The sequence below is a fragment of the Cervus elaphus genome, chromosome 15 (genome assembly GCF_910594005.1).
Source record: "Cervus elaphus chromosome 15, mCerEla1.1, whole genome shotgun sequence".
Lineage (NCBI taxonomy): Eukaryota > Metazoa > Chordata > Mammalia > Artiodactyla > Cervidae > Cervus > Cervus elaphus.
This window is the reverse complement of record NC_057829.1, coordinates 32,360,253-32,378,384: the sequence shown is the minus strand read 5'-3', so window position 1 is coordinate 32,378,384 and position 18,132 is coordinate 32,360,253. Positions and strand designations below refer to the sequence as shown.

Sequence of the window (18,132 nt, the reverse complement as noted above, 5' to 3'; positions counted from 1 at the left end):
TAAGAAGGCAGTTGAAGCCACCTATGTCTAATGTAGGGGTGGTCTGGGCACACAGCAGACCTGCCTGGGCCTGGAGGAGCCCTGTGCACTGGGGACGTGGTGGGGGGGCTATGCAAAGCCGCTTTCTTTGGCTGTTGAGCCTCCCTGACTTGACTGGTATCAACCTGAGTGCTCCCTCGGAAGTCCATTCATCTGTCCCCTGGAGCCCCCACCCTGTGGCCCCCTGCTTTCCGCCTGCTTCTCATTTTTGCTTCTGGGAACTGAGACAGTTCATTTTAACAGTGTTAACCTGGAGGGTTAGGAGTGCTCTGTCTGAAAGTTCCAGCTGGGGTGTCTCTGGGGTCAGTTTGACTCACATATTTGTCCTACACAGTGTTTACTTTATTAAAACTTAGTCGCCAGTGTTGCAAAGAAATGGTTTCTCACATAAAAACTAGATTAACAACCTCTTTTGAAACTTTGTTAAACCAACATGGGACCTGCATTTCTACTGAGGCCTAAGTAGCTCCAGTTCACTGTAAGGAGGGGTTTAATCAAGGACCTTCCCCTCCCTGATGTCTTAAACTGGCCAAATTTGCATTTACATTGGGGCTTGGCCCCCTCCATGGGTGAGCTAGCCCACTCTGACATAGTGGGTGTGTAAAACTCCTCTGCCCACTGGAGCTGGCTCAAAAGCTGGACACCAGTCTGTAAATATTCCCCTTGGTTGATTTTCATGTTGACAACATGTTCTGAGAAGGAGAAAATCCTTCAGACCTACCTTGTCAGAGAATTAGTATTTGTTTGGTACAGCTTCTGGAAAAAAAAAAATGATGAAAAACTCGTGAGTGAGAATATGCTCAACTTACTGCTATTATTCCTTTAACACAATGATACAGCAGAGGTAGAAATAATCAATAAAGAAAGGACATTTAATGAGATTTAGGAACATCCCAAAACATTGAAGCTCTCCTCAAGCATTTGATTATCTGGAGGCTTAATTATCTGTGTTTTCTACTTTAAATTAAAGAAAAGCCATAACTCAAAGTTACCAGCAGTTTAATGATAAGACTCTTCAATTCAGGTTAATTAAAGCACAGCTGTAATTAGAGTGTGGGGCTGTATATCACTGGGCTGGCGCATAAGTATTTTCATTACAGTAAGAATTGGCTATTCAATTTCAAGATGACATAAAGGACGCCAAAATATATTTTCAGCTGGTTCATGTAAAAGAAAAAGAATTGGGGCATATTCCGGGTATAATAAAACACAGATAAAATATACAGATTTTCGGAGCCGTTTCTGTAATTATGCACGGCATTAAAACAATATGCAGCCAATAACATCCTGAAGCATGAAAAGAAATAAATTTGCTCTTCCCCCGGGCTGGCAGAGTGCCCCTTTGCAGGGTAGGATCACCACACCGGAAAGCTTGGAGTTTTCTCAGAAGCTGGGAGAGTCATTCAGGGAAAAGATAAAGAGGCAGGATTAATAGGTGAAATTTGAGGTCATTCCCCAAGAGAACAGGATGTGGAAAGAAGAGAGCAAGGGCAGGAGGCCCCCGAGGTTAACTCTTATTAAGCATTTCAAGCAGAGTGATGCTTTCTCCGGCTCAGGTGAGACCTGCATGAGCCGTTGGCCTCCACGTGTGCATCACCAGAAGTCACAGCTTTGTTCCAAAAACAATAATTTAGACAAAATGCAATATCATTTCTAAATATAAATATCATTTACATTCTTTCAATGAATCTTCACCACAATCCTGTGACCTTTCTGCGAATATCACCATCCCTGGTTTATAAAGGAGGACACTGAGACTCAGATGCTGGTGTTCCCTTCCAAAGACACCTAGCAGACAGATTACAGAGCCAGGCCTCCAATGCTGGGGCCTTAGACAATTGAGAACAGCTTGGAGGAGCTGCTAGCTGGAGGCTAGCTAATTAAGAATCTCCTGGGGAGCTTATTAAACAGAGAGATTTCTAGACTCCATCTCCAGATTTTTATATCTGGGATAAGCCTCCCAAATCTGCATTTGTTTTGCAAGTAAGTCAGGTGATTCTGATTCAAAGTCTGATGACTCAAAACCCCTACAGACCCCATTCCTCCACACACAGGAATAACCTCTTATTTCCACTTCAGCCCCTGGGTTGGGAAGATCTCCTGGAGCATGGAATGGCTACCCACTCCAGTATTCTTGCCTGGGAAATCCCATGGATAGAGGAGCCTGGTGTGCTATAGTTTATGGGGATGCAAGAGTCAGACACATCTTAGAGACTAACCCACCCCACTCTGGGCTTAGCTATTGGGATGCTTTTCTCTGATTTTAGCCAAATCATAGAATTGTAGGTGGGCCACACCTTGTAAGCTAATGTTAAGATTTGTGTCTTTGTAGGAGCTTCCTTTCCATCTCTCCTTTTTCATGAAAGGGTATTCTGCAATCTCTATGGACATTAGAAGTGAGTCTACCCACTACTATGCCAGGCAACTCACGACTGCTCTCCCTACTCTCTGCACCTAATCCAAATCAGAATAGGAAAAAGTCATGGGGGTACTGAGCCCTTTAATGCTCTCTGTCCACTGGGGATCATAAAGCAGTTTCAGATAAGCACCAAATGCAGAGAAAGACAATTCAGGATACAACTGGCTAGATACCTCATGGCCTTGAGGGCATCGTGGTGGCCGTTCCTAGAATACCCTTAACATGTTCCTTTTAAGGACCAGCAACTACTGAACATCTCCCCTTGGTTTTTGCATGGCTGGCTTTCCCCTGGGTCTGTGTGGCAATAGGATCAAGGCAGAGGAGTTTTGGGATCTGAAGGAGAGGGCGCCATCCACTGCTCTCTGAATACTAGAAAACAAGCTGCTTCATTTCTCCTCGTACTCCCCATCTTCTTCAGCAAGGGACTGTGGAGGGTGCAGATGGCTAGTGCCAGCCAAGCCTGCAGGAAGCCAGGGGCTAGGGTATGAGGCTATGTTTGCACTACGGGGTCCTGTTTTTGAGTAGTTTGAATAGTAGGGTGCTGTATGATATCATGAAGTGTGAGCTGTGGAGTTGCAAGGGTCACAACCCCAGATCAGCGACTTGCTGGATATGTGATTTGGACAAGATGTTTGATTTCTGCCTATCCTTCTCTTGACAGTTACCAACTGCCTGACCTTTGACTTGGTGCTTACCCCCTGTCTCCTCATCTCTGAAATCAAAATGATAGAACTTTTCTCAGTACCAGCGAAAGTCCTTTTCCCCTCTTCTGCTGCCTTCTTGCCACCATCCTATTTTGCCCCACTGAATAGACTGTAAGCACAAAGAAAGAAAGAAATATATCCTGGCATTTCCAAGTTTTGTGTACTCCACTGTTTAGAAAATTCTACCATCAGTCACCAGCCAGTTAATCAGCTAGATATTTAATTATCTTAGGATATCTGTGCCAGTGTGTAGGCATGATGCTGTCTCTAGAAGAACCTACAATTAGATTTGATTAAATATATGCTCATTAAAGGACATTCCAGGTGGCACTAGTGGTAAAGAACCTGCCTACCAATGCAGGAGACGTAAGAGTTGCAGGTTCGATCCCTGGGTTGGTGATATCCCCTGGAGGAGGGAATGGCAGCCCATGCCAGTATTCTTGCCTGGAGAATCCCATGGACAGAGGAGCCTGGCGGGCGTAGGCTGCAAAGAGTCTGGCAAGACTGAAGAGATTTAGCATGCATGCATGCTCTTTAAAAGATTAATACCAATACTTTCAAATGCCAGGGAAAGGATTCTGTTTCCCTACAGCGACTGCCTTCTGAAAGTTCGCAGTCTGGCCAAAGAAAACAATACCCATCCTCAGAGACAGATGAGTACGCCCACTGATGAGTGTTTGATGAGGGCACACAACCAGGGACCAGAGGCTGAGAGCTACGAGGACAGGGGTTCCCCGTAGGCTGGAGGTGCAGGAAAGGCTTCCTGAAAGAGAGGACACTGGAGGTGTGCCTTGTATGAAGGTTGGGTTCAGAGAAGAAATAGAGAGAAGAGGGAATTCTAAGTGGTAGGGAACCAGGAGGCTGAGAGCCGCACAAAACTCTCTCAATGCTTAGGTCTCTGAGATTTTCCAACAAGAACAAATAGATTTCCCCTTTAGAGGGGAGAAGGACACAAATCAGAGTTCTTCTGACGTGATGTTTTCATGGAGAAACTGTGATAGTGTTTTTTTATCATGAGAACTAGCAAAGGAGAGGATGCACCCCCCACCCCACCCCCACCCCACCCCACCCCAGGTAGGAAAATGAGGGCAGAGGAGGCAGATGGGGAAAGAGAAGTGGAGGACGCCACGCACTCACAGGTTGGCTACTGCAGGAGCACTGTGTGCAAGGTCCTGACTCTCACGGTGAGCAGATCAGTCAGTCAGTCATCCCTTGTGAAGTGTAACACTCCTCACTAGCAAAATATAAATGCGTAATTGAGGCTTAATTGTACCAGGTGTTACAGCTCAGAAGGGTTAGGACAAAAGATGTGTTTCAAATACTGCGTGTGTCTCTGTGTCCCCCTGCAGCTGGTGGAACAGTTAAAAGTCATATTTGATGTGGAGTATTTCATGCCTGGGTGACTTGAGGAACTCTAACCAGATGTTACCTAGAGTTTTGCTCTCCAGCCTGGGTACCAGCCTGGAGGCTTCTATGCTGGTTTAAAACAGTCTGAGGGCTGCAGGGTGTAGTTCTCCATTCCCTCATCCACAGGCATTCAGGGCCCCTCACACTGAAAAAGTCATGCTCTCATCCTGGGCTATTTGGCATGGACAGATCTTTCCAGTGAAGCCACTTGAGGAAACTTAAATTTAAGACTGCCTAGAGAAAGCTAGCAAAGATATGCCCATCTGAATGCAGAGTTCCAGAGAACTGCAAGGAGAGATCAGAAAGTCTTCCTAAGTGAACAATGCAAAGAAATAGAGGAAAACAATAGAATGGGAAAGAATAGAGATCTCTTTAAGAAAATAGAGATACCAAGGGAATGTTTCATTCAAAGATGGGCACAAAAAAGAACAGAAATGATATGGACCTAACAGAAGCAGAAGATTTTGAAAAGAGATGGTGAGAGTACACAGAAGAACTATACAAAAAAAAAAAAAATGTCCTAATGACCCAGGTAACCATGATGGTGTAATTACTCACCTAGAGGCAGACATTTTGGAGTGTGAAGTCAAGTGCAAAGCTGGTGGAGATGATAAAATTCCAGCTGAGCTATTTCAAACCCTAAAAGATGATGCTGTTAAAGTACTGCACTCAATATGTCAGCAAATTTGGGAAACTCAGCAGTGGCCATAGGACTGGAAAAGGTCAGTTTTCATTCATTCCAGTCCCAAAGAAGGGCATTGCCAAAGAATTTTCAGACTATCACACAGTTGCACTCATTTCACATGCTAGCAAAGTAATGTTCAAAATTCTCCAAGCCACGCGTCAATAGTATGTGAACCGAGGAATTCCAGATGTTCAAGCTGGATTTAGAAAAGGGAGAAGAACCAGAGATCAAATTGTCAACATCTGTTGGGTCATAGGAAAAGCAAGAGAATTCCAGAAAAGCTTCTACTTCTGCTTCATTGACTACAGTAAAGCCTTTGACTATGTGGATCACAAAAACCTGTGGAAAATTCTTAAAGAGATGGGAATACCAGACCACCTTACGTGCCTCCAGAGAAATCTGTATGCAGGTCAAGAAGCAACAGATAGAATCAGACATGAAACAATGGGCTGGTTCCAGTTTGGGAAATGAGTATGTCAAGGCTGCATATTGTCACCCTGCTTATTTAACTTATATGCAGAGTACATCATGTGAAATGTTGGGCTGGATGAAGCACAAGCTGGAGTCAAGGTTGCCTGGAGAAATACCAATAACCTCAGATACGCAGATGACATCCCCCTTATGGCAGAAAGCGAAAAGGAACTAAAGAGGCTCTTGATGAAAATGAAAGAGAAGAGTGAAAAAGTTGGCTTAAAATTCAGCGTTCAAAAAACAAAGATCATGGCATCCCATCACTTCATGGCCAATAGATGAAGGAAAAATGGAAACAGTGAGAGACTTTATTTTCTTGGGCTCCAAAATCACTGCAGATGGTGACTGCAATCATGAAATTAAAAGCTGCTTGCTCCTTGGAAGGAAAATTATGACCAATCTAGACAGCATATTAAAAAATAGAGACATTACTTTACCAACAGAGGTCCATGTAGTCAAAGTTACAGTTTTTCCAGTAGTCATATATGGATGTGAAAGTTGGACCATAAAGAAAGCTGAGTGCCGAAGAATTGATGCTTTTGAACTGTGGTGTTGGAGAAGACTCTTGAGAGTCCGTTGGACTGCAAGGAGATCAAACCAGTCAGTCCTAAAGGGAAATCAATCCTGAATATTCATTGGAGGGACTGATACCGAGTCTGATGCTCCAATGTTTTGGCAACTTGAAGCTAAGAACTGACTCATTGGAAAAAACCCTGATGCTGGGAAAGATTGAAGGCAGGAGGAGAAGGGGATGACAGAGGATGAAATGGTTGGATCGCATCGCAGACTCAATGGACATGAGTTTGAGCAAGCTCCAAGAGATGGTGAAAGGCAGGGAAGCCTGGTGTGCTGCAGTCCATGTGGTCTCAGAGTTGGATACGACTGAGTGACTCAACAACAGCAAAGAGAAAGCTGGAACTTCCCTGATGGCTCAGACAGTAAAGGATATGCCTGCAATGCGGGAAACATGGGTTCGATCCCTGGATCAGGAAGATCCCCTGGAGAAGGAAATGGCTACCGACTCCAGTATTCTTGTCTAGAGAATTCCATGGGCAGAGGAGACTGGCGGGGTACAGTCAGTGGGGTTGCAAGGAGTCAGAGATGACTGAGCTATTAACACTTTTTTTCAGAGGAAGCTGGGTCTCTTGCCCAATGAAAGCTACAGCTAGTTTAACTTGAGTTCTGTGAAATCATTAGAGATGATTTCTAGAGAAAGACATCTGAATTTGAACATGGAACAGAAAGAAGTCAGCAGGCTCTATTGTTATGTGATAGATTTATTTAGCCAGGCTGCAGAAATGAACATTTTGTGAGAATTTATGGAGAGGCTCAAGTTTCATCTTTAAAAAATATTTTTCCTTGAAGAACCAGCCCTATTCATTCAATTTTCTGAGGGTATTATAATTAGGACTGAGCACATAATGACAGGAATACAACATTGATGATTATTTCTACTACAGGGACTCAGAAAGTGACTAGTAATCCTTCGACATGTGAATAAACCAGTGACCATAAAATCTATTAAAACTCTTAAAAGCTACAGAGGCAATGACAAGTCTAGAATTCTCTACGGGACAGGTTAGGGAGGCAGTCCAACAGAAAATGCCTGGACTTGACTTGATGCTGGATGCACATAACAAACACACAGTTTACATTTTATATTTCTGATGAATAATACTAGCAAAGCTTTCTTTAAAAATGCACTTACTGATGCTTTCTGAAAATGCACTTACTGATTTTTAGGCAGATGTTAATTGTCCATATGAAAGAATGTATTTACATTCAAGTGTCTTAGGTGTGCAGTGGAAATATTGTGAGTTTGGGTGTGTTTGAAGGTGGGGCTATTCTAAAGCCTCCCCACTCCATCTTTATCAAAGCTACTGGGAAATCTGAACAACATTTTTCATGAGCATTTTAAATCACTTCCATTTTCCTGGTACTGAGTCTCACAAATCCCACTGGTTCAAATCTTCTTTAACTAGATGTTTTCATTTTGAGAGCTTATCATTTTAAATCAGAGCTCCTAAATGTGCATATCTCTTTTTTGTTTTTGTTTTTTCTTCGTTTTAGCCCCTAGATCCTAAAGATCTGGTTTCCCAGTGCACAGTGTTCACATCCTCATCTACTCTGATTACATGTGCCAACCTGACATTGCCAGGGTGCCTCTGGACAACTGAAGAGGGGCTGGTGCTTCAGGGTGGAGCTAGGTTTGGAGGGCACAGTGAAAGCTGTCTCTTCTGTCCTTGCCCCTTCACTCCTGGGTGAATCATTTTCAGTAGCCCCAAACAACATCTTTGCATACCCTTCCTGAACACATTAGAAAGTATCAATTCTACAACAGGTTTCTATGCTTAATTCATACAAGCGAGCAGTCTTTCTAGTCAAGGGGTCTGATTTAATAGCAAGAACAATTTATTTCCCTCTGGGTAGATGGAAACAGTTGGACTCTAATTCTTAAGAGCCTTTGTTCAGGAACATCTGGGTTGAAACTACTGTAGTTAACAGATGATGTTGGCAGTTAAAAAAAAAAAACGGCTTTGTATAATGTTGTCAAATTTGGTAGACCTCTACTTAATAATTATCAAGAAAGCAATCTAACTTGTTATTACAACAGTTTTATTGCAGATTGCTGGTTTAAGACCTTTTTGTGACAAGTAGTGCTTTTTTTTCCCCTTGAAAAAAGAATTCATTTCGATTCCCCTGTAATTATTTTTGCAACCAGTGGCAACTTCCTGCCTTGAACATATTGGGACATTTTATTTTAGAAAACAAGAATTAAATTCTTACTACCTTATGGATGATTTCATCTTGTATATCTCATTGCCGAAGCTTCCTGGCTTCCTTCTTGTTCTCCACTACACACTAAGCCTCCTTTCTCTTCCCACCCCAGGTCTGTATATGCTCAAGCCGTAAGAATGACTCTGAGGATTAGATGAGCATAACCTATTTTGCTTTACAAAAAAATGGTGTCAAATGATGCAAGTAAATATTTAATTTTAGGACATCAATTCTAAGTAGTCCAAAGGCACACCTTTTGTAACAGGATCTGTGGGGGTGGGGGTGGGGGGTTCCAAGGAGAAATCACTGTCTGTACCTTAGAATTGTACTTACCTCAAGTCACAGCAGATTGAAGGCAAACATTAGATTCCCAGAGCATATCAGTGTTGTTCGTTCCTTCCACACCTTTCTTTTCCTGTCTGCTTCTAACCCACAGGTTAAAAAGCATCTTGTTCCACGATTCTAGGCTCACTTCTAATCCTTTTCTGCCTAAACTAAACTCTCCTAGTTTATCACTTTATCTGTGGTGGATCATTCCAGCAGCTCATGAGATTTTGGTTCCATTTGTTTCATACATTTATTTAATCAGTATTTACTGAAAGCTTACTCTTTGCACTTTGCAAAATGCCAGAGAGACAAAGCATGTGTCGTGCGCTGAAGAAACTCAGTTTGAGGACAGAGGCAAGTAAAGAAGTGTGACCACACCCCACCCACTCCCTGTTTACTCGCCTTGATTTGCCCTTCCTCCTATGCCCAGCCCCAACAGAGGTTGTACCCTGACTTTCGTCAGTTTTCTATGGCAGGAACTAACGAAAAACTGTCATTTTAAACAGGGAAAGATGTAGTTCTGTTTCCAGTATAAATTGTAAGTTACTCAAGATTTGTGGAACCAGAGATCAAATTGCCAAGATTTGTTGGATCATGGAGAAAGTAAGGGAGTTCCAGAAAAACATCCACTTTTGCTTCATTGATTACACTTAAGCATGTGACTGTGTGGATCACAACAAACTGTGGAAAATTCTTAAAGAGACGGGAGTATCAGACCATCTTACCTGTGTCCTGAGAAACGTGTATGCAAGTCAGGAAGCAACAGTTAGAACTGAACATGGAACAACAGACTGGTTCAAAATTGGGAAAGGAGTATGACATATATTGTCACTCTGCTTATTTAACATCTATGCAGAGTACATCATGCAAAATGCCAGGCTGGATGAATCATAAGCTGGAATCAAAATTTCCAGGAAAAATATCACAACCTTATACATGCAGATGATGCCATTCAAACGGCAGAACGTGAAGAGGCATTGAAGATCCTCTTGATGAGGGTGAAAAAAGAGAGTTAAAAAGTTGGCTTAAAACTCAATATTCAAAAAACTAAGATCATGGCATCCAGTTCCATCACTTCATGGCAAATAGAAGGGAGAAAAGTGGAAGCAGTGAAATTTTATTTTCTTGAACTCCAAAATCACTGCGGACAGTGACTGCAGCCTTGAAATGAAAAGATACTTGCTCCATGGAAGGAAAACTATGACAAAGATAGACAGTGTATTAAAAAGCAGAGACATTACTTTGTGACAAAGGTCCATATAGTCGGAGCTATGGTTTTTCCAGTAGTCATGTACAGATGTGAGAGTTGGGATCATCATGAAGACTGAGTGCCGAAGTATTGATACTTTCAAATTGTGTGCTGAAGAAGACTCTTGAGAGTCCCTTGGACTGCAAGGAGTTCAAATCAGTCAATCCTAAGGGAAATGAACCCTAAGTATTCATTGGAAGGACTATTACTGAAGCTGAACCTCCAACTCTTTGGCCACCTGATGCAAAGAGCTGACTCTTTGGAAAAGACCCTGATGCTGGGAAGATTGAAGGCAAAAGAAGAGGGCAGCAGATGATGAGGTGGCCAGAGGGCATCACTGACTCAATAAATATGAATCTGAGAAAATTCCTGGAGATAGAGGAGGACAGACGAGCCTGGCATGCTGCAGTTCATGGGGTCGCAGAGTCAGACACGACTGAGCAACTGAACAACCACAACAATGCCTATAGGGGACAGACAGCAACAGACAATTAGAAAGAGGAGGTTTGGGACCTTAGGGAGCGGTGGGGACTGTGGCACATTGGAGAGCACACGTCCTGTCCAGAGGTGTAAGTGCTTTGGAAGTCCAGTTCCTTTTAGCCATGTGGAAGGCAGCACTATCTAATACGGCCAGATCTGATTTTGAAGGATAACTGAAAGCTAGTTTTTATATGAAATCACTTATTGGTATCTAATTCTAGTGTTTTGTTTGCTGTTGTTACTGTTTTTTAAATGCTGTACTGACCAAACAGAATATGTCTGCATTTTGGGCTTCTGGCAACCACTTCATTTCGTTTGCTTTTATAAGAAGTAACTGTGTAGGACACTGCACTGAGACTTGATTTTTGACATTTCTACGTGAAAGTTGTTTAATCCTGAACAAGTTGCTTGATTTCTGCTTTTGGCTTTTTTTCTTAAAAGCCACTTGACCTTGAACAAGTTGCTTTTCCTTCTTAGAACCTCGGTTTGTCCTCAGTGTGAGAAGGGCAGGGCCAGTCAATCTTGAAGTGCCTGAGTCTGAAAAATCTATGGTTGTGACACTGTTTGCATTTACACACACACCTCTTTTTATTATGCTTGTCTTTATTGCACTTTGCAGACCCTGCATTTTTTTTTTTAAACAAATTGAAGGTTTGTGGCAAGCCTATTCAAGCAAGTCTATCCCATTTTTCCAGTAGTATTTGGTCTCTTCATGTCTCTGTGTCACATTTTTCTAATCCTCACAATATTTTAAACATTTGCAGTATTTTTATATTTGTTATGGTGATCTGTGATTAGTGATCTTTGATGTCACTCTTGTAATTCTTTTGTTTTTTTAGCAGTGGATTTCTTTCTAATTACAGTATGTTCATTATGTTTTAGACACGATGCTGCTATTGTGTATAGTATATATAGACGTATATATATATATAGTATATATAGACATGGTATGGTGTAAACATGGGAAAGAAAAAATTTCATGTGACCTGCTTTATTGTGATGCTGCTTTATTGAGATGGCCTGGACCCAAACACAGAACCCAAGATCTCCTGTGAGCACTTTGTTTGTATCACTCAGTCTCTGTCTTCTTAGTCCCTTTGGCCAGTGAACAAAGGCTTGTTTTAAGTCAAAGAGTTCTTGAAAGAGGCCTCTCTACGCCCACATAGAATCGTTTTAGATATGGATTTGAAAGTTACAAAAGAAGACTCAGATCTGCTGGTCCGCCCTGGGCTAGGTGAGGAATATGCACAAAGCCATGTAGATTTTAGTGACTTTTCTGAGTTATAAAGCGGCTTTCTTTTTATATAGAGTTGGAAAATGGTATTGTAGTAGCTAGGCAGACATGATTCACCCTAACTATGAACTGTTTCTTCCCTTATCACCAGTATGATCAGGTCATTAAAGCAATTAATGTCCTTGATGCCAACAACCATCAGAATCCCAAATGGGAGTGGCTATTGCTCGAAGGATTTCAGCAAATCAGCCTCTTCATGATCTGTACTGAGTTAAGATCAGCCTTCTCCTCAAGTTTGGCTCTTGGTTGCTATTTACATTAAAAAGTAGTTACTTAATCTGGTAATTTATTTCAGCAAATATTGCATAAGCCATCTGATATTTTAAACAATTTAAGCCCCATAAACGGTGTGTGTTAGTGTGATGCTATATGGAACATAACTTAAGAAGAGCACTTTTCCAGCTGTAGTTGGATATGTGGTTGGTGTTTCAGCAACCTGCATAATCAGCAGAAAGTCCAGGTCCTTAGAGTCTGCCGGCAGGAGTCAGAAGACCTGCAAATCACGGGAGAGTCCAAAAGTGCCTGGGTGCAAGTGGTCCTCTGAAATCTGACTGTCTGTTGAAAGCAGTATGGGGGACCATGACTTCCCAGGCAGGAATGAACAGCTGGCCTTGTTCCCACCAGAGAGCCTGAGGCCTTCACCAGCACGTTACCTGCAAGCAACACATCCACAGGTTCAGTGCATCTGATGATGTCACTTTTCTATTTAGAACCAACCCAGAGCCTCCCAGTCCACTTGGAATAAGCTGCAGATTGCTTGCTGTGGCTGGCAAAGCCTTCGTGGTCTTGTTCCCACCTCTCTCCCTGGCCTGGTTACTGTCACTCTGCTCACTTCGCTTGGTCACTGTCACTCTTTTCACTCAGCTGCAGCCTCACTGGCTCTAATGCTGGTCCTTAAACATTGTGACTCCCTTTTTACCTCAGGGCCTTTGCACTTGCTGTTTCCACTTCCTAGAAAGCTCTTTGCCCAGATCCCCTCGTTGCCTGTCCCTTACCATCATGCTCCAGTGCTCTGTGCTCTTGTTTTACTTTTCAGATAGGACCTCCTGGACCATCACAGATAACACACCTCCCTAGTTACTCTTTAACCTCTTAGGTGTTTTATTTTCTGCACAGTATTTGTCCTTATCTGGAAGGGTATTATGTATTCACTGGTATATTTGCTCATTGCCTATCTACCCCAATATAAAATAGGCTTCACTGGGGACAAAGGTGTTATATATCCTGCCAGGTATGAGCTGGGGACTTAGGGCAAGTTACATGGGCTTTCTGAGCCTTAGTTTCATCACTTGTAAAATAGAACCATCAATGTGTGCTGAGTCGCTTAGTCATGTCTGAGTCTTTGCGACCCCATGGACTGTAGCCCGCCAGCCTCCTCTGTCCATGGGGATTCTCCAGGCAAGAATACTGGAGTGGGTTGCTATGCCCTCCTCCATGGGATCTTTCCAACCCAGGGATTGAACCCAGGTCTCCCCCATTGCAGGCAGATTCTTTACCAACTGAGCTACCAGGGAAGCCCAGAAACACCAATGGAAGTCTGAATAACTGGGGGCATATCTCCCTCTTAGGGATATTATGGGGATGAAATGAGAACACCAAGAGCCTGACCTGTGACCCAGCACCTTCTCCCCCTCACAGTGCTGAAGCTGAATAACCATCAACTCATTTCTCAGTCTATCAGTGAACCAATGTTTTTCTATCTAAAAGTCCTTAAGGCACGAGTGATAATGCCCATTTAGGAAACTTGTGATACATAATGTATATAATTCTTTGTTAGTTTATGTGAGCTTTTATTTCTGTGAGTTTATAAATATATGTTTTCACTGTATCAGGTTATTTACATCTTTGTACCTACAAGATAATATTCATTGATCTACCTTGAAATATTCTTCAAAAAGTCAATTTGAATGCTAGTACTATACTGTATGCCATTTTATCTTTGCCTTTTTATTGGACATTTAGGTTACTTTCAGTTTTTTTACTCTGTATTAGTAGTACTTCCATGAGCATCTTTATGCATAAGTATTTTACTGAACTTTTTTTTGTTGTTGTTCTCTTAGAACCGAACACGAGTAAGCAGAACTCATTCATTTCTTGAGTTTTCTGTATCAGGTTCAATGTACAGCACTGTGGGGAATTCCAAACAAGTCCATAACTCTTGAAGAAGTTGCACTGGTTGAGGAGATAAAGTTCAGACACATGAAGCAGTAGGAGGCAACCACAGCCGGTATAAAATCAACTCAGGGCCGAACGATGTGGTTGCACACAAGGTGCTGGAGGTGTTCTGAGGCAGAAAATCAGAGAGACAGTTGTCTGAGAAGGCCTACATGGAAGGTCCAGTTTGACTTGGGCCTGGAGATTGGGTTGGGAGCAGAGGAGGCTTTCTGGGGTAGGAGCCGTGTGAGTGAAGACCTGGAGGCAGGAGCCAGCCAGCCTCCAGGCAGGCTGGGCTGCGGGTAGGAGCACCCGGCAGATGTGGTGAGAGAGCGTGGATGGAGCCAGGAGTAGCGGTGCCGTCATCATGTGCTGGGCACTTACACGGAGGCTAAGGGTTATTACCGCCATTCCAAGCGCACAGGGGTCTGCTCGGAACAACAATATGAGCCATTTGTACAAAAGACCGAAATGGAATCCAAATAACAGGTCCAGCTGCTCCAAATACCTCCCTCCCCCTGCAGTTAACATTTTACTACCCGACCGAGTAACTAATGAATCTGGCCCAACATAAATCCCCAGGCAGAAATCCCTGCTTGGGGTGTGTGTCTAGACATCCAGACCTGAGTGCAATTTGCACTTTGAACATTCAGCACCTTATCACTTGTGAGAAATCAAGTTTAATGGGGAGGATGGGGAGGTGTGGCTCCTAGCCCCCTCCCTCTGGCACACAGACTATTGAATAGGGGTCCCTTGGATAATGGCCGCATCAGGAGATGGAAAGGTCGTAACAGTGTTTGTGGTATGGCTCTGGTCATTTGGAAGCACTGACTGGGAAGCACTTTCCGTCTCATTGCAGGCTGTGTTTTGTGAAGCTCAAGCTTCTCATGATAGCCATTGAGTACAAGTCCGCCAATCGAGAGAGCCGGTAAGTTTGCTGTGACCCAGCGCCCAGCTGACGTTTATGATGGTGAGCATGCAGACTGGGAACATTTGGTTCACTTCTTAACGCGTTATTTATTTGTTTGGAACACTAATGCAACACTTCTCTGACTTGAAGTCACATTTCAAGGCATATTTAACTAGACCCTGCTACTTCTATCCCAGACACACCTGGCATCCCAAACCCCACTGGAGAGACTGTTTCTCCAGGGAAAGGAGTGAGGCATCCAGATCTCCACCTGATCACACCAACTTACACTTTTCACCCTCTAAATATAAAACTAGGGACAGACCCTGTCCTTAAACTCATGTTTACTGCTGTGAGCAAAAAGCAGGTGGACTCTGGCCTCCTTCAAAGCAGGCATGGGACAGAGCCGTGATGGGAGATCACAGCTCTCTTGGAGCCAAATTACAGGCAGCCTATTGTGTACCATATGTGTTTCTCCCGGTGCAACTGAAATCCAGGTGGCAGAACATCAGCTTCATGTAAATTAGCCCAGAGAACAGGGCTTGGAGGCAGGAGCCCTCTTTATTTATTTATTTTGTACTTAATTATGTGCAAATCAGACTGATGAGGGACTGGGTCTGGTCAAAATAGATAACACTCCAGTCAATATATGAGTTTGTGCTGGAAGGAGGAAGCATTGCCATTAACAAGGAATTTTTGTTGGAGTACTGGATGCATTACAGATAAAAGAGAGATGACTTTTTGCTCCTCAGTTCTTATCAATAGCTTTAGAAGAAGGAGAGCTTACTGAGAAGTGCTCAGGCTTATGTCCCTTGCATTGACATCCATGTTAAAAAGTTTACCTGTAGGTGTCCAAAGGAATGGTGGAAATACCCTCCAACATATGCCTTATTAACTAATTGCAGGGCAAGACTAGAAGGTTCCTGCTATCATCATTTAAGGAGTTTCCATTTTCTGAGTGAATGACTCAGTAAAGCCAGATTTTCAAATATGTAGCCCATGTCTCTATGACCCAAACACAAGCAAACAAACAAACAAAATCAAACACTGGATTGTAAGCCAGTCAATCCAATGTTCTCTGTTACCTTAACCACCAGATCAGATTGCTCACAAAGTCAATCTGATCACATATTAAACTATTTTGAATATCCAAATCAACCAAAAGGAAGACAAAATGGTAGATTTGGTGGCCACATGGTAGACCATGGTCTTAGCAGTTGACAACTATTTATGTAGATATACGTTTTCCTTCTCTGTGCTGGCAAAGTGAAGAATATTGTTTGCAAAACACCCGAGAGTTCTTGGCTATTTGCTGTTCAACAGATAAAGTGGATGTTTCTGCGATTGTTGCTTGCCCAGGTTGTTGCCAATATACCCCTGTACCTGTGTTGGGGAAAATGTGTATCCTGGCTTTCTGCAAATGATATTCTCATGTTGCCAAGTTAGTAAATCTTTGTATAATTTAGTGTTCTCTATCACTTCTGTGCATCTTTAAGGAAAAAAATGTCATCATGTGGGTGATGCTGAAGAGTGTTTCTCAGCCATTCTGGAATAATTCCATGGGAGGAGACTGCACCCTGAACCTTAACAAGCCATCTCCCACCTGCCACTTTTTGGTCACTAAGGAGGGAGAGAGAAAGACTGTTAACGGTTTCAATGTGAATCCACTGTCACCATTCTAAGAAAAATAACACAGTGCTCTCCCTGAAGGCACAATCTTTTATTTGATAAACGCTCCAATTAATTCACAAATCAGAGATGTTTTCAACAAAGCCATATTTGTACATACAGAGAGATTTTAGGATTTCCTTTTTCAGAAGAGGGAGAAAAGAGCTGATAAGACCTGGGTTTAGCTTTCTGTGTATAGCTGCCAGCTTTAATCCTCAAACGTGGCTTGGTCTCAGTGTGGAAGCACATTGGTTCTTGTGGAAAAAGGTGTGTTGGAGGGAATGTGGATCATGCCTCCGAGAAAACACAGGACTCAAACACAATATCCGTGTTAAAAAGGACTGAGCTTCTGACCCTTCCTGAGATAATCATTTTGATTTTGTTCTCCATTTAAAAATGTCCCATTTGCCTTCCTCTCCCATTTCCTAAGTGACTGGGTGTTAAAATTCAGAGGACCGCCCCCGCACTTCTCTTTTCCGCCCCTACCCCGTGCCTCTGACCTGTGTGAACTGCCTCCTTTGTTGCTGTTTCACCCCCATGATACTGTTCCCATGCTTTGCCAGAAAACCTTGTTTTCACATGCATCCTTCAAATAGCTTGAAACAAAGGTTTTATTCCTTCTTTCCTTCTGGTGTCAGTCAATTGATTATCCAATTGTTTGATTTTCAATTCTTTTCTTGTCGTTTTGCAGAAGCCGAAAGCGGTATGCTCTCTTCGTTAACTTTCCTCCCAACTTGCACCCTCCGTCTTCACGTCTAACCACAGGACTAACCCTTTGCCAAGAATTCAGGAAGATAGAGATTATATATATGTGTATACATATATATAATCTCATTCCCTTGTCTAGCCCCGTATATACACATATATGTGTGTGTATATATGTGTTTTTATATACAAACCTCTCTCCAACCAGAGTCCATAAAAACTGAAAGTAGCATATTGCTTTTCTTGTTTGATTTGTTGATTCTTTTGGATCATGCACTAACTTCTTTGCAGGAAACCGACACAAAACAAAGGCCCAATCCTGTTTTCAGTCATGGCACCAGCGATGGGAACAAATGCTAGTAGAGTTGACAAAGGAGAACGCTTCTCTCCAGCCCTTGGTGTCTGTTTCTGTCCTGTCTTCATGTGTTTTGGTGCTGTTTGTCTGCATACCACATCCACATTCCCAGTGACCTCCTCCGCCCTGTGTCTGGCTTCCAGTTTGTAGAGACAAATGTGTGTCCTTTTGTCCACAAAACAGAGACCAAGCCCTTACACTTAACTCTCTTTCCTTATGCTAATTTTGATGGTAACATTTGACGTACTTTCTCCCTGGGCCAGTACTCAGTACAGACTTAGAATGCTGCTACTCAATTGCCAGGTCGTCACATTTGATTTACTGAATGAGTACTGTTTATTGAGATGAACTTGTGTTTCTCTTTCTTCCCAGTGTGTTTGGGCATATTTCTTAATATGATGTATCTCAATTTCCGCCATGTGACCTCACCCTGTTTTGCTGCTGTTTTATGTTGCACGAAGCATGACCAAATCCTCATCGATAGATT

General features: G+C 42.7%; 1 protein-coding gene across 10 annotated transcripts in view; it reads left to right on the top strand.

The window, feature by feature from the left end:
- The window catches only part of KCNMA1 (potassium calcium-activated channel subfamily M alpha 1), a 748,888-nt gene that overhangs the window by 572,832 nt on the left and 157,924 nt on the right, over nt 1-18,132 (top strand). For all 10 annotated transcript variants that reach the window (XM_043924801.1, XM_043924802.1, XM_043924799.1 and 7 more), the window contains one exon: nt 14,867-14,935. In XM_043924801.1, the coding sequence (XP_043780736.1) occupies nt 14,867-14,935 (69 nt within the window). The remainder of the gene's footprint in view (nt 1-14,866; nt 14,936-18,132) is intronic.